General features: G+C 39.5%; 1 protein-coding gene across 5 annotated transcripts in view; it reads left to right on the forward strand.

Annotated features, from left to right (window-relative positions):
• smarca2 (SWI/SNF related, matrix associated, actin dependent regulator of chromatin, subfamily a, member 2) overlaps window positions 1-25,605 on the forward strand; it is a 140,792-nt gene that overhangs the window by 84,413 nt on the left and 30,774 nt on the right. For 2 of the 5 annotated variants that reach the window (XM_033017796.1, XM_033017797.1), the window contains exons 20-29: window positions 75-188; window positions 3,435-3,542; window positions 5,903-5,989; window positions 7,516-7,562; window positions 8,238-8,404; window positions 10,118-10,281; window positions 13,033-13,260; window positions 16,733-16,771; window positions 20,790-20,867; window positions 25,356-25,574. In XM_033017796.1, coding sequence (XP_032873687.1) covers window positions 75-188; window positions 3,435-3,542; window positions 5,903-5,989; window positions 7,516-7,562; window positions 8,238-8,404; window positions 10,118-10,281; window positions 13,033-13,260; window positions 16,733-16,771; window positions 20,790-20,867; window positions 25,356-25,574 — 1,251 coding nt within the window. Of the gene's footprint in view, window positions 1-74; window positions 189-3,434; window positions 3,543-5,902; window positions 5,990-7,515; window positions 7,563-8,237; window positions 8,405-10,117; window positions 10,282-11,063; window positions 11,145-13,032; window positions 13,261-16,732; window positions 16,772-20,789; window positions 20,868-25,355; window positions 25,575-25,605 lie in introns of those variants that run through there. The other 3 variants (XM_033017798.1, XM_033017800.1, XM_033017801.1) reach the window with 3 other exon arrangements.

The following is a 25,605-nucleotide window of genomic DNA, read 5'->3' on the forward strand; positions in this document are numbered from 1 at the left end:
CTATCTTCGGTGTAAACTAGCATCTGCAGCTCCTTCCTAAACCGAACCTGTTTTTTTTGTTTTTTTTTAAACAGGTTGATCTAAACGAGGAGGAAACTATCCTGATCATTCGCCGTCTTCACAAAGTGCTGCGTCCTTTCCTTCTGAGGAGATTGAAAAAAGAAGTGGAATCTCAGTTGCCAGAAAAGGTTCTAACATTTTCTTCAGTGGCTTGGAGAAACAGAAAATTGGTCATTTATAGCATTTCCACAACAATTTATTAGAAAAGTGTGTTTCAGATTTCCACTACTCTTGTGTACTTGAGCTGTAATAGAAAGGCGAAAAAAACTGCAAGATCAACAATTATCACCATCCCTAAATGTCCCTGAAAAGATGATGATGAGCCAACTTCTTTAGCCTCTGTAATCCTTCTGATGATGATACTCCCACAGTACTGTTGAGTAAAATCCCACGAGTTACATCCAGTGAATGAGTAATTGCAGTGCTTTTGTAGAAGGGTAAACAATGAATGTCAGTGAGTGAGAGAATGAATATTTGGGGTGGTGGATGTGAGACTAATCAGGCTTTTCCCAAATAAGAATGAGGTTTTTTTTTAAGTGATTGAAGCCACTCATTCAGACAAGAGGAAAGTGCATTATAGTACCCCTGCTCTATCACTGATGGTGTACTGGCTTTGATGTGGCTTGGTATGAAATTATTATTACAGGAAACCCTGCTTTTGTAGGTCTGTTATTTATGTGACCAGTCCAGTTGAGTTTATGGTCAGTGGTGATTACTTCGAGGTTGATCTTGGATGGCTCACCAATTGTGATCCTATTGAATTACAAAGGTAGATAGTTAATATCTCCTCTAAGAGATGGTCAAATACTGCCTCTGTGTTGACAATTGCTTTCACCTCACTTCTGTAATTCATCTGTTTGGTCCATGCTTGGCTCGTGCTGTGATAAGGTCTGGAGCGCAGCATAACTCCCTGAACGTGCTAAAACGATAGAGTGGTAAAAAGGGTATGCTTGAATATAAGAGCCAGGAAATCATGATGCAGCTTTGTAGGACTTTGGTTAGATTACATTTGGAGTGTTGCTTTTAGCTCTGGATCGCCCAATTTCAGAAGGACGTGGAGGCTCTGGAAAGGACACAGAAGTTCACTAGAGTGATGCCTGGATTAGGGATTTGATTTAGTTTAGAGATAGTGTGGAAACTGACCCATCAGCCCACCAAATCTGAGCTGACCAACGATCACCAGCTCTATTCAACACACTAGGGACACCTCTATCACTAGCTCTATTCTACACACTAGGGACAATTTCCAGAAGCCAATTAACTTGTAAACCTGCACATCTTTGGAATGTGGTAGGAACCTGGAGCACCCGAGTAACAGAGAGCGTACAAACTCCGTACCGACAGCACCCATAGTCAGGCACCAATGCTACCTCTGCGCCATTGTGCTGCCTTTATTAGTTAATAGGATTATTATCTACAAAGAGAGGATGGACAGACTTAGACTCTTTCATCTGGAATCCTAGAAGTTGAGGAGAGACCTGATGGAAGTATATACAATCATGAGCACACGGCATTGGGGGTTCAGTATTGATGTGGATAGAGAACTGGCTGGCAAACAGGAAGCAAAGAGTAGGAGTAAACGGGTCCTTTTCACAATGGCGGGCAGTGACTAGTGGGGTACCGCAAGGCTCAGTGCTGGGACCCCAGCTATTTACAATATATATTAATGATCTGGATGAGGGAATTGAAGGCAATATCTCCAAGTTTGCGGATGACACTAAGCTGGGGGGCAGTGTTAGCTGTGAGGAGGATGCTAGGAGACTGCAAGGTGACTTGTATAGGCTGGGTGAGTGGGCAAATGTTTGGCAGATGCAGTATAATGTGGATAAATGTGAGGTTATCCATTTTGGTGGCAAAAACAGGAAAGCAGACTGTTATCTAAATGGTGGCCGATTAGGAAAAGGGGAGATGCAGCGAGACCTGGGTGTCATGGTACACCAGTCATTGAACGTAGGCATGCAGATGCAGCAGGCAGTGAAGAAAGCGAATGGTATGTTAGCTTTCATAGCAAAAGGATTTGAGTATAGGAGCAGGGAGGTTCTACTGCAGTTGTACAGGGTCTTGGTGAGACCACACCTGGAGTATTGCGTACAGTTTTGGTCTCCAAATCTGAGGAAGGACATTATTGCCATAGAGGGAGTGCAGAGAAGGTTCACCAGACTGATTCCTGGGATGTCAGGACTGTCTTAGGAAGAAAGACTGGATAGAATTGGTTTATACTCTCTAGAATTTAGGAGATTGAGAGGGGATCTTATAGAAACTTACAAAATTCTTAAGGGGTTGGACAGGTTAGATGCAGGAAGATTGTTCCCGATGTTGGGGAAGTCCAGGACAAGGGGTCACAGCTTAAGGATAAGGGGGAAATCCTTTAAAACCGAGATGAGAAAAACTTTTTTCACACAGAGAGTGGTGAATCTCTGGAACTCTCTGCCACAGAGGGTAGTTGAGGCCAGTTCATTGGCTATATTTAAGAGGGAGTTAGATGTGGCCCTTGTGGCTAAGGGGATCAGAGGGTATGGAGAGAAGGCAGGTACGGGATACTGAGTTGGATGATCAGCCATGATCATATTGAATGGCGGTGCAGGCTCGAAGGGCCGAATGGCCTACTCCTGCACCTAATTTCTATGTTTCTATGAGAAGCATAGAGGGAATAGACAGTCAGAACCCTTTTTCCCAGGATGGAAATATTAAATACTAGAGCGCATGGCTTTAAGATGAGAATGGCAATGTTTAAAGGAGATGTGCATGGCAGCTTTTTTAAACAAGGTGGTGAGTGGTGATCGTTGGTCGACGCAAATTCGTTGGACCGAAGAGCCTGTTTCCATGCTGTATCTCTAAACTAAACTAAAATAAACTAGGCTAAACCTAGGGAGCATGATGCAATGCTTTCCACTTACCACAATGAAGCATAACACTTGTCAAGCACCTTGCAGCATGTTATCTCGAGAATAAGATATTTGATTGGTACTTCATCAAAATCAAGTGATTCCCTCATCACCATTGCACAGTATGTGCCATTTATGAAATGCACTGCGCTTACTTCCCCGGGCTACTTCACAAGCACCTTACTAACCTACAATGTCTGCCACCAAGAAGGATAAAGGCAGCAGTCGCTTGGTCTAAAACCTAGAACCACGTTGCCAACCGGATTGCAGGAAGAAGCTCCCGACTAAGTTCAGGGGGAAATTGGGGCAAGGGCAATAAATGCTGGCCTTGCTAGTGATGCCCACGTCCAAAAAATGAACTATAAGATATTAGGATTTCATTCTGAAATGTGGTCCATTTAGAATCAAGCCGAATTTGCTATTTAAAAAACGTTTTGCAATAGAGATGTCATTTATTTTTTAATGTAACAAATTAAATTTGATTTTTAGGTTGAGTACGTCATCAAATGTGACATGTCCTCTCTGCAAAAGGTTCTGTATCGTCACATGCAAGCTAAAGGAATTCTTCTAACTGATGGCTCTGAGAAAGATAAAAAGGTACGAACAGGTATTGTTCCAGGTAGTAAGTCATACGCCCGCATTTTAACGTGCCTCTGCTTTGCGCTTGCTTAAGTGAGGAATAATTATAAAACAGTTCTGTTAAATTATTAAACAGAACAGATTTTACTTGAAAGCAGATGCAGTGGAGCTTGAGTGGGAACTTGATAGGACCGATTTGTGTTGTAATTGCAGGTGCATCCAAAGTAAACACCACCCAATCGTTATACCTTGTAATGTTTGCTGCACAGAGGAGAACAATTTTAATTTCTCTAGTTTAAAAAGCCTGAATCCTGGTAATTTTGATAATGACAGAAAATCTGAAAAGGCTTTAATATGATAGACTTCCAAAATATCATTCGCAAGTGATAAAAAGGGATGTAATCATAGAGAATTGCAATAATAGTGTGCATATTTAGTCTGAAGTTTAGAAAGCGGCAAATTTGCAGTGAAAGCTAATTCCAAGAAATGCATGGAAAGAATTGAGCGCTGTGTGCTACTGATTGACGGTTCAATTTACACATACCAAATTTTGGGGGAGATTTGGAAATTGACTGAGAAAAAATAAAAAACAAAAACAAAATACTGTAAATTTGAAATAAGAACAGAAAACGCTGCTAATCTCATTGAATGTTTCCAGCAATTTGTTTTTTAATAAATTATTTAAGTGGTATACAGAGAGGTATTGAATTGCTAGGCACCTACAGCAATAGCAAAGGAATGAACATTGTATTCTTGGATGTTTTAAAGGCAGCAAAAGAAATAAGGGGATAAATAGAATTGATAAGAAAATTAGGAAAGCCATGGAGGGAGCAGTTAGATGAAGCAGTTTAAAATCTCTTCATAATCCATTATTTAGCTGTAAGTTGTGCTTCCAGAACTGGCTCAAAGGCCAGAGCAAAAGGAGAAAGACAAATGAAAGGATGTAAGTTTATAGGAGAATGTGAAATAAGGGTAGGGTGAGGCCATGAATAGATTTGATTAATTTTTAAGATGAATGGAAATCTGTACAAGATACAAGGGATGGGGAAGATGTGTGTTATGATTGTGGCATGTTTGATGTCATGGTAAGAGTCATACAGCACAGGATAAGGCCAAACATGTTTATGCCAATCAGCATGTACCTATCTATACCTACCGGCGCAAAATTGCAGCGAATTGTGAACGCAGCCCAGACCATCACACAAACCAACCTCCCTTCCATTGACCCCATTTATACCCCCACGCTGCCCTGGCAAGGCCAGCAGCGTAATCAAGGTCGAGTTACACACTGGCCACTCCCTCTTCTCCCATCAGGCAAAAGATACAGAAGTGTGAAAACGCAGACCTCCAGGTTCGGGGACCGTTTCTTCCCAGCTGTTATCAGGCAGCTGAACCATCCTGCCACAACCAGAGAGCAGTACTGAACTACTATCTACCTCATTAATGTCCCTCGGACTATCTTTGATCGGACTTTACTGGCTTTATCTTACACTAAACGTTATTCCCACATCATGTATTTGTACGGTGTGAATGGCTCGATTGAAATCATGTATCGTCTTTCTGCTGACTGGTTAGCACACTACAAAAGCTTTTCACTGTACATCAGTACATGTGACATTAAACTAAACCAAACTGAACTGCTTAACCATTATGCACCCACCCTGTGTGTGAAAAACATTCCACTGATTCCCTCTCAACCTTATTCCCTACCTTCAATCTCTGCTTTTTGGTCTTGCATATTCTCTCCCATGAGGCAAATGTTCTTACTGTCTACTATGTCCATGCCCCTCATAACTGAATATCTCCCAACAGAATCCATCTCCTCTGCACCTCTCTCAAAAATGTAGTAGTCAATCATTTTCTTTAGTAGTGCACATCACTGCACATCACTGCAGTTCAAGTTGGTTTCATTCAGTTTTTTATTGTCAGATATATATGTGTAATGCCAAAAAATATTTACAGGAGCATGTAGTTTTTTGGACAGAACCTGAGAGAAAGATGGACTTAATGTTTCAATCTCTGTATTTCTATTTGTTTTAACAGACCTATTGCAGACAATTATTTTATAATGACTAATTCTACAATTTAATTCTTACTTTCTGTTTCTAGATGGATAAAGTGACAAACAGGCTGCATATTTGTTGGGATCCTTTACATATACCTCTATTGTGTTATCAAAACAGAATTCACAATAAATGTTACTAACCTGGCTTGCCCAACAATAAAAGTTGGCTTGCTCTTTATCAAACTTGAACCTAAGTGAAATTAATGTTGTACTTGTCAAATAATATCTATTATTATGCTTGCAGGTTCAAAATTTACAGGAGCAGTAGCAATTTATTTTTTGAATTACTTTAATTGCTTCTGTTTCCCTACAGGGTAAAGGTGGTGCTAAAACTCTCATGAATACCATAATGCAGCTCAGAAAAATATGCAATCATCCCTTCATGTTTCAACATATAGAGGTAAGTTCCTGATGCCACTGATATTTTTCTTCTTGTGCATTCCTTCAGGTTGAAGAATGACTTGCTTCCCCTCCAGTTCTGGATAACTGATTAATTCATTGTGGGATCTGTAGTTTCTTTAATGGAGGGGAAGTGGCAGTTATTGAAAGAGCTGGATGGTATTCCACTCCTTCGGTCACTTATGTGAGGTGTCTCTGTCGCAACATGTGGCATCTTGGTCCTCAATGCCATCCCAAATGGTTCTTTTCCAATTTGAGCAGTCAAAGATCAAAGGATGCCAAAAGTTAATAGGGATGTTGCATTTCAAGAAAACCTTGAGCACATCCTTTAACATTTTTCTCACTCCCCAAAATAGCATGTATTTCTTGGGCATTTGGTGTGCTACATGCAATTGGCTTGGTCTGCTCAATTTAGCCAGCTGAGTAACTTGGCCTTCATTGCTGGGGTGTTGTGTGAATAGAGATACTTAATGAGTGATGGCTTATCCTTCAATAGAATTAGAAGAATTTTGTGAAGACAGTGATAATATTTTTTCATTGTTTTGCTTTGCTTGTTGTGGGTATTTCTTATGGAAGAACAGGGATCACTGTTACCTGGTAAACCATGAGCTTTGTCAGGTCTGAGATCTTGTTCTCCAAATACTCTTCTTTAAATGCCGGCATAGCCTTTGTTTGTTTTGAAAGCAGTTTTGTGGGGGGGGGGGGGGGGGAGGGAGGGGGGGGGGGAGCTCTTAGATACTATAATTCAAATCAAATAAGTATAGAAGTTAGAGGTCATGTTACAGGTGCACAAGACATTGGTGAAGCCACATTTAGGGTATTAGTTCAATTGTGGTCACCCTGTTATAGGAAAGATATAGTGAAGATATAGGGTGCAGAGAGATGTACGAGGATGTTGCCAGGACTCTGGCCTGAGCTACAGGGAGATATTGAGCAGACTCTATTCCTTGGAGCGCAGGAGGATGTGGGATGATCTTACAGAGGTGTACAAGATCATGAGGGTAAATATGGTAAATGCATAGAGTATTTTACCCACAGTAGGGGAATCAAGAACCAGAGGATATAGGTTTAAAGGGAGGTGAGGGGAGGGAAGAGATTTAATATGAACCTGAGGGACAACTTTTTTTACACAAAGGGTGATTGGTATGTGCAATGAGCTGCCGGAGGAGGTAGTTGAGGCAGATACTATCACAAAGTTTAAGAAACACTTAGACAGGTACGTGGGACTAGTGTAGATGGGGGCATGGGCAGGTTGGGCTGAAGGGCCTGTTTTTCACACTGTAGGACTCTAAATACAGAGATGGAGATTTCTATTTGTGAATGATGGGTACTGCTGATCAGAATGATTGGTACTGCAGATCAGAAAATAATTAAGAATATAGCAAAATTATAATATTTTTATTTCTTCAGCTTATGAAAGATCACTCCCAGATCCCCCTCCCCAACTCTTACAGTAAATGCTGAATATGCCAGAAGTATAGTTTTTCTTTACCCAGTGCAGTGACTAGTTTTGTCTTGCTGTTGCAGGAATCTTTTGCTGAACACCTAGGATATAATGGAGGACTCATCACTGGGTGAGTAGTAAAACATACTGGACAAGTTTTGAAAATATTAATGGAACTTTAAAATTTTGCAAATTACATTTAAGATGGCAAACTTGCTTCAATTCCTTTTAATTGAGCCGGTTTTGATTTGTTTGTATCACATGTCTAGGGTTAACAGATGTTTTTAAATGAGCTCATATGTAAATAAAATGATCCTTTGATCATTAGTGCTATCTTTGTCAGGGGGGCACCTGTTTTTCCTGCATTATATAATAATGGGAAAAGCTAGTTTGTCTTAAAATCACCTTGAGAGATGCTAGTATCTTGAGGGGGGAAAAAAACAGATTCAGGTTTTGCAGAATAACCTATACCTGAAACATAGTCTGTCCATTTATATTCACCGGTGCTGTCTGATCTGCTGAGTTCTTCTACACATTGTTTTTTTGGTTTTGGGGGGGGGGGGGGAACAGTTCAATCTGTCCCTGATAAATTGCAGTTTCAATATTTCACTAGCATTTCTTGAAATAATTAAGGCGGCAATGAGTTTCAATATTTGTCAACTTATTGGCTTACAGTAATTAACCAATTCTTCTCTGATGTAAGGTTCAACATGCCTTTATTTTGATTAAATGTTTTAATATTCAAGGCATGCTGCTTACCTAACTGCAATATATGCTGATTTTCTTTCCATTACTTTCCATCTAGTCCTGACCTATATCGAGCTTCAGGAAAATTTGAATTATTGGACCGCATTTTGCCAAAACTGTGTGTTACTAATCACAGGGTACTGTTGTTCTGCCAGATGACCTCATTGATGACCATAATGGAGGACTACTTTGCATACAGAAGTTTTTTGTATTTGCGACTCGATGGTATGTTAACATTATAGAACTTGAACCCAATAACCAAAATAGCATTGTGCCATTCTGATTATAGCCCTTGTAAAACAATTTACATGCACGGGCCAAATTCAGTAGGAACTGGTAAATAATAACTAATGCTTGTGTGGAATTCCATATAACTTCATCAACTGTTAATAGAATTGTATTTATAAATTGGCATCATTATGGTTTATAAATACAAAATTATTCCAGTGGAACAATATTTTGCCTATAATAAGATTCCACATGGTGGGCTGCTCTGGAAGGTTCGATAGCATGGGATCCAGAGAGAGCTAGTTAACTGAGTGCAGAATTGGCTTCATGGATGGAAGCAGAGGGTGGTGGTGAAAAGTTGTTTTTCAGACTGGAGAGCTGTGACAAATGGTGTGCCTTGGGGATTGGCACTAAGTCCATTGCTTTTGTGGTTTATATCAATGATTTGGATGAAAATATACAAGGTAGTAAGTTTACGGATGACACTAAAGTAGGTGGTATTATAGACTGTGAAGATGGTTATCAAAAATGAGAAATAGCTAATGGAGTTTAATGCAGATAAGTGTGAGGTTTTGTATTTTGGGAAGTCAAACTGGGGCAGGAGCTTCAAAGTGAACAGTAGGGCCTTGAGGAGTATTATTGAGTAGAGGGATCTATGAGTACAGGTACATAGTTTCCTGAAAGTAGCATCATTGGTAAATAAGATGGTAAAGAAGACTTTTCATCAGTCAGGGTATTGAGTATAGAAGTAGGGACGTTGTGCTACAGTTGTACAAGGCAAAGGTGAGGTCACATTTGGGATATTGTATTCAGTTTTGGTCACCCTGCTATGGGAAGGATGTCATTAACCTGGATAGAGTGCAGAAATGATTTACAAGGTCATGGAAGGGCTCTAGGGCTTGAGTTATAGAGAAAGGTTCAGCAGGCTAGGAGTGTATTCCTTGGAGTGCAGAATGCTGATCTTATAGAGGTGAATAAAATAATGAGGGGCAAACATGGGTTGAATGCAGTTTTTTACCCAAGATAGAGAAATCAACCACCAGAGGACATTGGTTTAAGGTGAGAGGGGAACAATTAATATTGATCTGAGAGGCAACTTTTTCACTGTAGGTGGCAGTTATATGAAACAAGCTGCCAGACGAAATAGTTGAAACAGTTACTATAACAGCACATTACAAACTTGAATTGATATGTGGATAGGAAAGGTTTAGAGAAATATGGGCCAAAAGCGATTAAATTGAACTAATTTGGATCCCTGTCAGTATGGTCCAGTTGGGTCAAAAGGTCTGTTTCCTTGCTGTATGTTCTATGACTCTTAATATTCAGTTATGAATACTGGGTTTTAATCTGTTATTTTTCTAAGATGTCCTGTCAAAACAAATTATATGACTTTTTTAAATATGTGATGAAAACATTTACCATCTATTAAGAACTGGATAACACTCTTGCAAAGTGGGTTATTTTGTTTCTTTTTAAAGCAGGATTATTTATTGAAAATCAGAACTTGAAGGCTTTAGTTATAGACTTTTTATTTTCTCTCTTGGAAGATAAATCCATGTGACAGGAAGGATTTAACATAAGCATTTACTTTGTGTTGATACATACACTTGTAAAATGCCTGTGATCCTGATGTACTTTGAAATGATCTTTTATGGGACTGAAGATGTGCGCATTTTGGTCTTAAATTCTCCATGTTTTATCTGTACACAGGAACAACTAAAGCAGATGACCGTGGTACTTTATTGAAAATGTTCAACGAAGAAAACTCCAAGTACTTCATATTCTTGCTGAGTACCCGCGCCGGTGGGCTTGGTCTGAATCTTCAAGCAGCTGATACTGTTGTCATTTTTGACAGTGATTGGAATCCACATCAGGTATGAGAATTATTTTGATGCAAAGATCCTAAGCCACCTACAGCTTGAATCATACCTATTTCTCTATCAACGTGGAAATAGGCCCTTTGGCCCAACCTTTTCATTCCAACCAAGTTAGCGTGTTGGCTAGTCTCTGAGAAACTATTTCCCATGCACAAAACCATGCTGACTACTCCTAATCAGTTCTTATCCATCCAAATGCTGATAGATCCTGTTCTTCTGAATATCCTCCAACAACTTTCCCACAGGCATTATCGGTCTGTAGGTACCTGTCTTTGCTGCCCTTCTTAAATAACAGTACAACAATAGCCCTCCAGTCCTCTGAAACTTTACTTGTGACTTAAGATGATGTAAATATCTGCAAGGACCACTGCAATATCTTCCCTGGCTTCCCACAAGGTCCAACGATGTTCTTGGTTAAGGGATTTATTCACCTTAAAGTGCTTTACAACCACCAATACCTCCTCTTTGGTAATTTGTATATGGTCTGAGATGTTGCAGCTTGTTGCATTTCCCACTTGCCATCCCAATTGCACAGCTGCTCCTGCTCCCCTTCCCTCCAGTCGCAACAGGGACAGACTCCCCCAAGTCCTCACCTTTCACCCCATCAACCGTCACATACAGCACATAATCCTCCAAAATGTTTTCCACCTCCTGCGGGATCCTGCCACATCTTCCCATCTCCACCCCTTTCCGCTTAACGCAGAGACCGTTCCCTCCGCAACTCCTTGGTTAACGCCCTTTCCCAACCAAACCACCCCCTCCTGCGGTACCTTTGCCTACAATCTTCAAGTCATGAATCTTCAAGTCATGAACGCCGAGCTTTCTTGCAAGCTTTGTTGGAGCATGAGGAATAGAATGAGGTATGTATAGCCTTTTACTTTAATTGCTTGAGATTTATTTACCATGGTATCTGTACATCCTTTGCAATTTGTGTTAAGAAATATTTAAAAAAATTAAATTCATATCATTTAAGTCATAGAATGATACAGTGTGGAAACAGGCCGTTCGGCCCAACTTGCCCACACCGGCCAACAATGTCCCAGCTACACTAGTCCCACTTGCCTGGGCTTGGTCCATATCCCTCCAAACCTGTCCTATCCATGTACCTGTCTAATTGTTTCTTAAACGATGGGACAGGAGATGCAACACCTGTCCCTATACCTCCTCCTTTGACTCCATCCAAAGACCCTGACAGTCCTTTCAGGTGAGGCAGAGGTTCACTTGACTTCTCCAAATAGGTGACTCCATTGTACCTTCACTTATTTGCTGCTATGCCTTTTAATGAGCCAAACAAACAACAGTGCTCTTTGAAACTTTCCTGCTGCTCTGCTCTGCCACCTGGCTCGAAACACAGTAGAAAAACACCTTTGTAATTTTATGGGCTTCTGCAACAATGAGCAGAAATAAAGATCTCCTGTAAAGCTAATAACTACAGCAACAAGGAACATGCTTTTAAACTTTGAATGCACTTGAGCTCTTCTGACTGCCTGGCAGACCTGACCCCTGAAATGCAGGCATGATGTGAGTGACCTCCATTGTGCTAGAAAGCATGATCACCAGTGAGGCCTTCAGGTAAGACTAAAGCATTGGGTCATGCGACCTCTCTCCCTTCCAAAGCATCCTTCTGGCCAATGTACAGCCTACTGTTTAACCTAGACAGTCTGATCATAGACTGGACCACAGCGTAAGGAAAAGGCAGCAGTGTCTGTCTGCTAGTTGTGGCACAAATCACTCCTGTCTGAGAAATGACCTGAATCAACTGCAATTTGCCTATCATCCTAACAGGTCAATGGCAAGTGATATTTACTTGGCTCTTCATCCTTTTGTGGGTCGATCTAGATAACAGCAACGCATACATCATTGATCATACCATCAAACGCATGTTCATTGACTTGGGCTCAGCATTCAACTGAATTATCTCCTCCAAATTTATCACCAAGCTCTTCTGTGCCTCCCTTCACAATTGGATCCTTCCACATCAGCAGACCCCAATCAGTGCAAATCACTAACATTTCCTCCTTACTGACCATCAGCACGGGTACACCTCAGGGCTTCATGCTTTTCCCTTATTCGACTCTTAACACCCGTGACTCTGTGGCTAAGCACGGCTCCAATGCCATATACAAATTCCCTGACGGCACTGCTGTTGTTGTCATGGGTGGAGATTAGTCTGTGCAGAGGAGAAAGATAGAACACCGAGTCGAGTGGTACCACAACAAAAGCCGCTCGCTCAATGTCAACAAAACAAAGGAACTAATTGTTGACTTCAGAAAGGGGGATTTGGCAGACATGCCAGTTTTCATAGATGGGTCGACGGTAGAAGAGTTAACAGTTTCAAATTCCTGGACATTACTACCTCGGATGACCAGTCCTCAGCCCAAACAGCCCATAATGTATGCAATTATGAAAAAGGCACAATAGTGCCTCTACTTTCTTAAACATTTTAATAGATTTGGCATGTCATTGAATAATATAACAAACTTCCACATATGCATTGTAGAATGTATATGCATCGTGGTCTGGATAAGTAAATTCAATGCACTGGGACGCAAGAGGCTAGAAAATAATGAACACGGCCAGGTCAATCTCATCCGTTCAATCTGCTGCAAAGTTTGAAAAATTACAAAAACAAGTCTAGCACTGGTCCATTTAAATACGTTGCAAATTATTTGTAAATTTTCTGTTAAAATAATATCATGTAAGTTTCACTGAGACTTTTTTTTAAATCTATTCTTGTGCATCTACAAGGATTTGCAAGCCCAAGATAGAGCTCATCGTATTGGACAGATGAATGAAGTTCGTGTCTTACGCCTCTGCACAGTCAACAGTGTGGAAGAAAAGATTCTTGCTGCTGCTAAATACAAGCTTAATGTGGACCAAAAAGTTATTCAGGCTGGTATGTTTGATCAAAAATCTTCAAGTCATGAACGCCGAGTTTTCCTGCAAGCTTTGTTGGAACATGAGGAACAAAATGAGGTATGTATAGCCTTTTACTATAATTGAAGCTTGAGATTTATTTACCATGGTATCTGTACATCCTTTGCTATTTGTGTTGAGAATTTTTTTTTTTTTTATTTAATTTATATCATTTAAGTCATAGAATGATACAGTGTGGAAACAGGCCCTTCGGCCCAACTTGCCCACACCGGCCAACAATGTCCCAGCTATACTAGTCCCACTTGCCTGGGTTTGGTCCATATCCCTCCAAACGTGTCCTATCCATGTACCTGTCTAATTGTTTCTTAAACGATGGGATAGTCCCAGCATCAAACTAACTCCTCTGGCAACTTGTTCCATACACCCATCACCCTTTGTGTGAAAAAGCTACCCCTCGGATTCCTATTAAATCTTTTCCCCTTCACCTTGAGCCAATGTCCTCTGGTCCCCGATTCCTCTACTCTGAGCATCTACATCTACTCTGCATCTACCCGATCTATTCCTCTCATGATTTTGTATACCTCTATAAGATCTCCCCTCATCGACCTGCGCTCCATGGAATAGAGACCCAGCCTACTCAATGCTCCCTATAGCTCACACCCTCTAGTCCTGGCAACATCCTCGTAAATATTTTCTGAACCCTTTCAAGCTTGACAATATCTTTCCTATAACATGGTGCCCAGAACTCTCACCATCGTCTTTTACAACTGCAACATGACCTCCCTACTTCTATACTCAATACTCAGACTGATGAAGGCCAAAGTGCTAAAAACCTTTTTGACCACCTTATCTACCTGCGACTCGACCGTCAAGGAACCATGCACCTGTTATCCAAAATCCCTCTGCTCTACAACACTACCCAGAGACCTACCATTCACTGTAGGTCCTGCCCTTTTTCCCAAATTGCAACACCTCTCACTTTCCTGTATTCAATTCCATCAACCATTCCTCCGCCCACCTGGCCAATCGATCCAGATCCTGCTGCAATATTTCATAACCATCTTCACTATCTGCAAAACCATTAACTTTTGTATCATCAGCAAACTTGCTAATCTTGCCCTGTATGTTCTCATCGAAATCAATGATGTAGATGACAAACAGTAACTGGCCCAGCACCGAACCTGAAGCACTCCACTAGTGACAGGCCTCCAGTCTGAGAAGCAACGTTCCACCATCACCCTCTGCTTCCTTCCATAGAGCCAATTTGCTATCCATTAAGGGTACATGAATTAAGATTTATAAAACATGGTATATGTAGACATGGCATATGGAAATTTGAATTTCCTGGAATTCATTAACTGGAATATTACAGTGTTATAACCAGGCAGTACAAACACTGTTATATTTATGTCATTTTTAACATTCACTGCATGATTCAGTTGTAGGTGCTATTGAAGTTTGGGAGAAAATTGGAACAATTACGAATTTATCTGATCACCCTTTGTAAAGAGTGGTAGTGAAAAGAATGGTATTTTTGGAAGCATACTTCTAACAATGTTTTGCGTTATGGTTGGTAGACTTATCTCCTAAAGTGACACATTCTCATTGTTTCATGAAGAGATTAGTTATTTTGCATTCCAACAGATTAAAGTGTATGCAGTAGATTTTCATAAAAGACATCCTCTATGTACACACCCCCTAAAGCTTACATGTGTTTCTACCATATACTCGGATATCTTTGGTGGTCATTTACTAGAGGAACTCTTCACCAGTCTACATAGGCATTGAAAACATTGATCAATTGTGCAGTGACATGTAGGTTTTATAGAATAAGATAGCATGAATCTACGAACCAATGCTACGAAACTTGGCATTTTTCCTCATTGTTCAATTGATTTAATTCAAAATTTTCTAAAGAAATAAATATCAAGAGCAGCCAGATTCTTGATATTCACCTCTTTATAATAAATTTAAATTAAAAATATTTCTAATTACAAGTGCAGACTTTTAGTCTTTACTAGACCAAGGGCAGACCCGTTGGGTCTGCACCCCCAACGCAGCCGTTCTCTACCTGTAGCCCCCACGGGAGACGTGGTCCTCGAAGTCGGGTCCGTTTCCCCAACGTGCAATTGCGGGGGGGGGGGGGGGGGGGGCGCGGCATCACCCACACCAAGCACCCCCACACACAGAGTTTTAAAAGTATAATCCCCCAACGCAGCCGTTCCCTACCCGTAGCCCCCACGGGAGACGTGGTCGTCGAAGTAAAGCCGTCCCCGAAAGGCCGTTTTTAAATGGCGTCTCTTGAGGTTGAGATGAGGGCGCCAGCAGCCTTTATGGTCGCTGGGCAGCATCTTAAGAACTTAGTTGTAATTCTTTTCCTTGACATCAAACCTAACATCTATCTTTATCAATCTGTTTGTCTCAAAAACAAAATACATAAAACTTATTCAAATATCTAGCTTTTTGCATATTTGTAGATTGACTTTATCATGAATTTTGAGGTATACACTTAAATGAATTACTGACAGAAACATGAATTATAGCACCTGCAGTTAATAACATCTTTAACCTCCAATCTTATGTCGAGTATGGTCCACAGATTTTGAATCTTCATAAATTAAAGTAGTTTTAGAGGGATGATAAATTCCAATCTTAAAAACCTGTTATTGGGAACCATTTTGTACAGCAGCTTTTTATCTTTAAATTCTGCATTCATTATTAATTTTGTTGCCCTACAGCAAGTTTCAAATTTATTTTAATTAGTATTCACATTAGCTGCAAAGATGAGTATTGTGCAGCTAATACCAACGAAGAAAGAGAGTTTTCAATGCTTTGAATAATTTGTATATTTTGGGACAATAGTCCCAATTTGTAAAAACAATATTTCAATTTAATTGATTTGTTATGACAAGGAGGTGGAGCCCATAAGTGAAGTGCTGTCTTTTGTATTTTCAATAAAATAATTCCTCGTGTGCTAAAAATCTACCAGGGCAGAAAGTCAAAAAATACATATGGTCTATTTAGTAGGATGTCTATAATACAATACATTTATAAGATCTTTAGAAATTGTACAATGTAACATTAGTCATCTTTTGTCAGAGCTGTGATAGTTAATAAGTGTTGCTGTTATGCCAAGGCAAAACATTGACCAAGTTTAATGAACTTGCATTGCATTCATATATTTTTAAGACTAATTATAACTGCAAATATGTAATGGCCAGAGGAACAATTGTGCTAAAGTGTGCTTGGAGATTGTATTAATCTATAAACATTAGAATGTTGTTCAAATAAATGAGTGACATTTTTATTGGAATTCTTTCCTGAAATGCAAAGGATCAAAGTTAATCAGAAAGATATATAACTTATTTTAACTTGAATGAGGAGTGACCATTCCCATTATCCAACATTTGTTGCTTGAATTCTCAAAGCAGTCCGAGCCAATGATTTCCCTTTTAAAATGACAAATTTCAGTTTTCTCTCAAATATGCGATGATCCTCAAGTGTTCTGAACCATCTTCTGCTGTATTGTTGGATAAATCAATGTTGCAATATTGCATTTTTTCACCACCAGGGGGACACCAACGCTTCTCCTTCCTGCAGTACTGCCTGGGTAGGATAACATCACTGGCCTATAGCTGTGCTCAATAACTATAAAATGAGTATATGCTACAAATAGTGTCTTAATTCTACGCTGTATTTTATACTTAATAAACCAGCCGATTATTTATAATAGACAACAATAACAGGGTTAGAGTTTTTCAGAACATTGATATTTTGTCAATGTTAGAATGTATCCAAAATTTGCAAGTAATTAAATATCTGATTAAACAATCTGAAAGACTCGCAACTCTCAATAATAGATGGCTGTGTACAAAATAAATAATAAGTTAATCCTATGGTTTTAACTAGTTAGTATGTTTATTGTAAAATTCTTATTTCACTAGTTTAGCATTTATTCCATGTTTTTTGGAAACCTTGAACTATTCTTTATGATATTTGGCAATGTGATTCGTCAACAACAATATACAGTTACAAACTATTGATTATGGATACCAGATAATTTTTTGGGAGGGAGGTAGGATCTAATGGTTTTGGATGTAATGCCTAGTGGCTGCTCTCTCCTAGCCAACATTAGTTGATGAGAATAGAAAGGATTCATAGAAATTCGGGGAATTGTACAGCGTATGACGGACTGAAAACTTCAGATGTAACAGAGTGAGAAATTTACAGTGAGGATATTAGTGAAATGCTATTATAATAGAGAAAAAGTCTTAACGTCAGTATATCAAAAAGATTGGAAAAATGTTAATTAAACTGATTTTTTTAAATTTACTTAAAATGTCCACAAAATATTTATTTCTTCCTGGAAAGAAGGTTAAGGTCTTTTAGTTACATAAAACATGCAAGCATGTAATCATTTGAATTGTGCTTTTTATTTTTGCTGTTGTAATTTATAGCAGAAAAGTTAAATCCAAACTGGCAAATTCTGATACATCACATTTCATTAATTTGGCAAGAGTCTTAATGCTTCCCAGTAATGTCTATTGAAGCTGGTTAATCATAATTAATTGTAAATGCACACATTTTAAAGATGTTAATTGTCCTGAATTTATAATCCAGTCATTTTTTAGGCCACTCACACTAATGAGGTGCCACTGTGGCTAATGAAATGGACAAGTAAATCTAAAGAGCCTCTGACACATAGCAATTGTGTTACATTCTGCAAGGATGCCCTGATTACTATGTGTTTGCATGAATGTGTGATTTGACACGTGATTCATCCCCCTTTATTTTTGCTTTCTATTTGGCCTAAAACATTTCAATGCTTTTGTTCTAAATTATAACTGTTCTCACCTGTTTTATCTGAATGTGCTGACTCTTGCTTGCATATAAATTCCATTTGCACCATCAGCCCTCTGGGTTCTCGCTTAACTGTTCACTTTTCCTATGTAAATCTGGATGTAGTCGACAGGCTTTTGAATGTGCAGGCATTATTACCAAAGCACGATTATGTGTTTTTTCCTCCATGCCTTCCCATCCCTCCCCCCATCAATATTTGCAATTTCCAGCAAAATAGCAGCTTGTAGTGGGAACCTTGGGTTGACTCTGCTCAGGGTAAAGCCAATTGTCGCATCATGGTTTTCTGCCTCAAGGATCAGCAGAAATCCTACTGATCTGTATGGCTATACACTGCACAAAATGCTATTTAGCCTGACAGCATCCAGGGAAGTATTAATTTCAGAATAAATCAATAGCTAAGGATAGGGAAGGGATAGTGGGAACGTGTGGGCAATGAGTTTGTCTGTAACCATTCTGCATTGTCTTAGTAATTTCTGACTTTTTTCTGGAAGTAAAAAAGAAAATCTGCTCATTGTGGTGGTATTGTAAGTGGCATAAAATTATTGTGTGGAACAGCATCATTAGAATCAAGCTTTCTTTAAAAACAATATTTTGACCAATACTGGTTGCTTTGAGTTCAATTAACCAGTTGAGTTGTCAGCAATGTGAACACTTGTCCAATGGAAGAAAATCTTAGTTTTTGCATAGTAGAATGGCTTCTCTTTATTATAGTATTTATGTGCTCCATGTTCTGATTTGTTTCATCGATGATCTGAGTCCTTTGTGGGCTTGAAAGCATATTTATTGTACTACATAAATTTGTCTACTCATTAATTCCAGACATCAGCATTGACAGTTTAAAGAAGGTTTGCTATACCATATTATAGTTCTATGTACTAGAGACAGATGAAAGTAGGATGAAGCAGGGTAAAGAGAGATGATGGAAAACAATTTAAACTGCGGATGGTGGAATCTGAAACGGTCAACATTGTGGGTCAGCAACCCTTCCTCAGAACAGAGAACCCAAAATGGTGACTGATTTCTCTTTCCACAGATGCTGCTTGATTGGTTCAGTTCTTCCAGCATTTGTTTTTGAATCAAGAGATAATTTGGACTTCACTCTTGAGTTGGTTTGAATAATACCATTGATTAGAGGAAACTATTTAATTCTGATGAATATCATGATGTGTACTTTGTTTTGCATTTCCTCTTGAATAACTTGTTAAATCTTTGATTTTAATCAAATGTGACATACCGACATTGTGTTTGGTGTATTAATTGAGTTTTTTTGTGAAATTTGGGGCCCTTTCCGCCATGTTGCATTTTTAATTCACTCAAAGATTTATTGACCAAATTGAACATATTATTTGGATTGTACACAAAATTGCTGGGGAAACTCAGCGGGTGCAGCAGCATCTATGGAGCGAAGGAAATAGGCGACGTTTCGGGCCGAAACCCTTCTTCAGACATTTGGATTGTTTGAAGAATTGTGTTACCTCCAGGAGTTTGTCTTCTACCATGGGTTTTAAGTTTTGCCTCCACATTTTACAGATTGCTATCATAATGATAATTTAGTTTTTACAGTCTCACTCTCAAGCAGAATTTAAAAAATAAAAAAGATAGAAAAATATTCGCTGATATGAATATTTTGTTTATCAATCATGCTGGAAAACTAAGACTGCTTGGAAATCAATTAAGCTCACTCGGTACTAGAAACGTTCTTATTAAACCTAAATTTAAGTATTGTGGCACACCTTGGAGCCCTAGTTCAAAACTGGAGAAGGTATGGAGGAGAAGGCACAATCTTGCATATCTCTGGACATGTCCAGCAATTTCTTCTTTTGTCATATGCTGTATAATTGTTAATGTTACTCAGCCCAATCATCTTAACCTTCCTAAGCTGTGTGCTTTATGTCCGTATGAGAACGTTTCGGGATTTCCTGCTGTGGTCTGGCAATGCATCTCATTCCCACCAATTTGATGTAAATGTGTTGAAAGATTATGAGAAATTTCTGAAAATCTAATATATTTGCCAAACCAGAATTGCGAAGTTATCCAGAAACTGAAACTCCACACTTAGCTTATTGATAGTGACACGTGAACCAGCCATTTTCCACAATGGATGGTCTAATATATGTCACTATCATGTTGTGATTGTAAAGTTGCAGCTGTTTTCAAATATTGATGCTTCAAAAAGTCATGGGTGTGCCCTCAAATGTGTAATTTATCAGAATTAATCAATTGGGCCAAGTCTATAAAAATATTTTTATGTTAAGTACTATTATGCACAAGAAAACTTATTTTTGTCCATGTACTGTATTCAGTTATTTTGGTGTTGATATCCCGCTAAATTATTCAAACTTCCCAATATTCAGCTTGTTGCTGCATTTGGTTCAGATATAACATTAGATTTGATGTGCATCGCTATTTTAATCTTTTCATAAGTTGTAGATTTCAAATGTGTTCGCATTTTCATATCTAATTTTCTGTGCGACATGTAATGCTAATTAGATATTCTGGGATTAAAGGCACAGCAATGTCTTATTTTTGTGTACCCTGTCCCCATTTCTGGACTCGTGAGCAATATGGACATAAGCAAATTCTATTATTTTTTTTAAATTTAAAAGTACGGGAGGGGGGGGGGGGGACTTTTTAAAATAAAATGCTCAAAAGAGAAGCGATGATATTTCCAATCAAGGTGAAAGTTTTCAACAAATGGAATGATTTTTAATTTTGGTTTGCAATTGTTAAGACAATATTTAGTTGCTATCTTGAAGTCTGACTTGCAGGAAGAAGATGAAGTTCCAGACGATGAGACTCTGAATCAGATGATTGCTCGGCATGAAGAAGAATTTGAATTGTTCATGGTTAGTGCATCATACTACAACCAAAATTCAGAAGCTAGGTTTTTGGTTTTTAATTCCCTCGAATCAGAATGTGTTGTCACTGCAATGTTCAAAAGTATGAAGATGTTGTTGAAGAACATAACATTTTATTTAATTTGAGCGTCGTTACATTCTTTAACACCTGACCATATTTCCAGGTTCCAGAAAGGACTATTTTTTATCAGTTGTGCTGAAAGTTGGTGTTTGTAGCAGAAATATATTAATTGCAGATGAAAAAAATAGAACTTATCTAAAAAAATGTTTAATTGCTTTGGGATGCGTATATAATCATAATAATAATAATACATTTTATTATTATTGTAAACATTGTAAACATACAATAAGCAACAAAGCACCAGTAATTAAAAAATCAACAATAAAACATACAATAAGCTACAAAGCATAGCACAACGTTAAGATTGATATAAAATAAGATACAGTTGTTGCAGTTAAAATGAGTAAGCTAGTTTAAAAAGATGGGTTTTAAGAGCGCTTTTGAATTCTGTCATGGAGTCCAGTATGGGGATGTGAGGGGGTAGTGAATTCCAAAGTTTAGGTGCAGCGTGGGCGAAGGCCCTGGCACCCATTGTGCTGAGGTTGATGGGTGGTAGTGCCACTAGACCTGCTGATGAAGACCGCAGGGAGCGCGAGGGGGTGTAAGTCTGAAGGAGGTCTGTGAGATAAACTGGGGAAAGGTTATGAAGCGCTTTAAATGTTAATAATACAATTTTAAAGTAAATCCTTTGTGACACAGGGAGCAGTGTAATTGAATCAGCAGGGGTGTGACATGATCAGTGGACTTGGTATTGGGGGTAGAGTGCTGACATGGATAGAGAAATGGTTGGCAGACAGGAAACAAAGAGTAGGGATTAACGGGTCCCTTTCAGAATGGCAGGCAGTAACTAGTGGGGTACCACAAGGCTCAGTGCTGGGACCGCAGCTATTTACAATATACACCAATGATTTGGATGAAGGGGTTCAAAGTAACATTAGCAAATTGGCAGATGACACAAAGCTGGGTGGCAGTGTGAACTGTGAGGAGGATGCTATGAGAATGCAGGGTGACTTGGACAGGTTGGGAGAGTGGGCAGGTGCATGGCAGATGCTGTTTAATGCGGATAAATGTGAGGTTATCCACTTTGGTAGCAAAAACAGGAAGGCAGATTACTATCTAAATGGCGTCAAGTTGGGAAAAGGGGAAGTACAACGGGATCTGGGGGTCCTTGTACATCAGTCTATGAAAGAAAGCATGCAGGTACAGCAGGCAGTGAAGAAAGCGAATGGCATGTTGGCCTTTATAACAAGAGGAATAGAATATAGGAGCAAAGAGGTCCTTCTGCAGTTGTACAGAGCCCTAGTGAGACCACACCTGGAGTATTGTGTGCAGTTTTGGTCCCCTAATTTGAGGAAGGACATTCTTACTATTGAGGGAGTGCAGCGTAGATTTACAAGGTTAATTCCCGGGATGGTGGGACTGTCATATGCTGAGAGAATGGAGCAGCTGGGCTTGTACACTCTGGAGTTTAGAAGGATGAGAGGAATCTCATTGAAACATATAAAATTGTCACGGGCTTGGACACGCTAGAGGTAGGAAACATGTTCCCGATGTTGGGGGAGGCCAGAACCAGGGGGCCACAGTTTAAGAATAAGGAGTAAGCCATTTAGAACGTAGATGAGGAAACACTTTTTCTCACAGAGTTGTGAGTCTGTGGAATTCTCTGCCTCAGGGCGGTGGAGGCAGGTTCTCTGGATGCTTTCAAGAGAGAGCAAGATAGGGCTCTTAAAAATAGCGGAGTCAGGGGATATGGGGAGAAGGCAGGAAAGGGGTACTGATTGGGGATGATCAGCCATGATCACATTGAATGGCAGTGCTGGCTCGAAGGACCAAATGGCCTACTCCTGCGTCTATTGTCTATTGACTTTGAGCATTTGATAATCCGTGCTGCAGAGTTCTGGATGAGTTGAAGTCGATGAATAAGTTTGTTGATGATGCCTGCCAGGATCGCATTGCAGTAGTCAATGCGTGATGTGACCAAAGCATTGACTAGAACTTCCGTGTAGTGTTGTGTTAAAGCAGGGCGAAGTCTGGAGATGTTTCGTAGATGGAAAAAGGCAATCCAGGATACAAGATACAAGATACAAGATAGATTTATTCATCACATGTGCCAGATGGCACAGTGAAATGAAATTCCCATACAGCCATACAATAAAAAAAGGGACACAACACACTATAAGGTTTGACATAAAACATCCCCACACAGCAGAATCAAAGTTTCCCACTGTGTGGGAAGGCACCAAAGTCAGTCTCTTCCTCCACTGATCCCCACAGGAGACACTGTTTATATGACTGGAGAAAGAAAGGGTACTGTCCAAGATAACACAAAGGCCTTAACCTGTGTGGAGACTGGTATGGCTTCAGCGATGGGAAGTGAACAGATATTGTTTTTTGAAAGTGTAGATTTAGAGCCGGAGGGGACAGTCGAAGTGGGCTTGGTGGACACATAAAGCTGTGTATCATCAGCATAACAATGAAAATGAATACCATGGTGCTGAAAAATGTTACCAAGAGGGAAGAGGTAGATAATGAACAGGAGTGGCCCCAACACTGAACCCTGTGGAACTCCGTGGTGAACTATGGAACTTTCTGACCGGTAATTCTGAATCTATATAAAATGTGTCCTATCTGCAAGGTAGGGGGCAAACCACTGATCCAGTGCCACAGACTCCAATGCTAGCCAGACGATCCATGAGGATCTGATGGGATATGGTATCAAAGGCTGCGGTGAGGTCAAGGAAGGTAAGGATGGAGAGTGGACCGGAATCAGCTGCACAGAGGAGATCGTTGGTGATCTTAACCAGGGCAGTTTCGGTGCTATGTTTAGGGCGGAAGCCAGATTGGAATTGTTCAAAGATATTATTGTTTTCAAGGTAGGTCTGGAGTTGAGATGAAACTACCCTCTCAAGAATTTTGGAAATGAATGGTATGTTGGAAATAGGCCAGTAGTTGTTTTGGTCACTAGAGTCCAAACCAGGTTTTTTCAAGGTTGGTCTGATTATGGCAACTTTCAGTGAAGAGGGAACTATACCAGCAGACAGAGAGGAGTTAATAATGGAGGTTATCAGGGAAATGATAAAAGGCAGGCATGCTTTAACTAGGTGACATGTGAAGTTATTGGACTTAGTAATAAGTTCATAAATATGGTTTTCAGTTGGAAGATTGAACTCATATAGGACAATGGATGGGGACAGGTGCTTATTGATGGTAATTCAGTCTGCATGATGTTGGCAGAGCTCAGCTGCTCATGGATTGTGCTAATTTGGGAGTTGAAAAACTTCAAAGAAACAACAGTATTGTAATTTATGGTCCGACACAAATCGCTCTGATTGAGAAGTGTAGGAATGGACTGCAGATGCTGGTTTAAACTGAAGATAGACATAAAATGCTGGAATAACACAGCAGGAGTCTGAAGAAGTGTCTTGACCCAAAATGTCACCCATTCCTTCTCTCCAGAGATGCTGCCTGTCCTGCTGAGTTACTCCAGCATTTTGTGTCTAGCCCTCATTGAGAAGGCAGTTAAGAGGCATCTATGTTGGGAGCTTTGAAATATCATATAGATAAGACTTGGTAGGGCTGGCACATTTTCTTCCTTGAAGGACACTGGTGATTTGCTGTAAGCTGAAAACTGCCATTAATGTTATCTCTGTGGTTTTCTTCAATGGTTCATTAATACTTCTGTTTCAAACATTCTTCGTGTGATCCTCCTAATCCATTGTGTTGTGATCCATCCTCGGGGGCAAATGCAGGAAATAAGTAGATTCTGGTATAAATGAGAAGCAAGATTTGGGAAATTGTCATTAATTTGCTTAATATTTCTAATAAAACACGAGATCATTTGTGAAATCGATACACCTGAACCTGGTGTCAGATGTCACGCAGGTCTACACCTTTTATCATTGCAGCTTGAAACCGTGTAGGAGGAGGGGTTACGTTTAAACCAGTTTCATGTATTGACAACAATCAATGTCTTTCCTCCACAAAAGCAGTGTGAGATGTATTTTGGCTGCTCATATTAGTGTTTAAGAGAATTGGGCTTACCTAGTCAATGTTAATTGAAAGTCTCTTGACTAAAAGCAAATGCACCTAACTTTTTTTTGCATATATTTGTTTTAAGAAATAGGAAAAAATAGGCCTTTTTTCTTTTTCACTTTATATTCTTACCTTCAAATTTACTGCAGATTCTAATTTCCTTTTTTTTTTAAAGTACTTAAACCAAGTACAAAATATCAAACATTTTTAAATTAGTACCAATTTGAAAGGATGAATAAAGTGGCAAAAATAATTGTTGTCAGTGACTCCTCCCTTTTGACAGTGATTAAAGTATGTCTCAACAACTCAAGGATTGGTTTATTTAATCTGTAAGAAATGTGTCATATAGTTACAATATTACCATCTCAACTATGCCCTCTAAGCGCATGGACCTGGAGCGGCGAAGAGAGGATGCACGGAATCCAAAACGTAAGCCAAGACTGATGGAGGAAGATGATTTGCCATCATGGATCATTAAAGATGATGCAGAAGTAGAAAGATTGACTTGTGAAGATGAGGAGGAGAAACTCTTTGGGCGAGGTTCGCGCATGCGCAGGGATGTGGACTACAGTGATGCTCTTACTGAAAAACAATGGCTTAGGGTAAGTAATGGATGCTTGACTCGGAATACGT

The sequence above is a fragment of the Amblyraja radiata genome, chromosome 3 (assembly GCF_010909765.2).
Source record: "Amblyraja radiata isolate CabotCenter1 chromosome 3, sAmbRad1.1.pri, whole genome shotgun sequence".
Lineage (NCBI taxonomy): Eukaryota > Metazoa > Chordata > Chondrichthyes > Rajiformes > Rajidae > Amblyraja > Amblyraja radiata.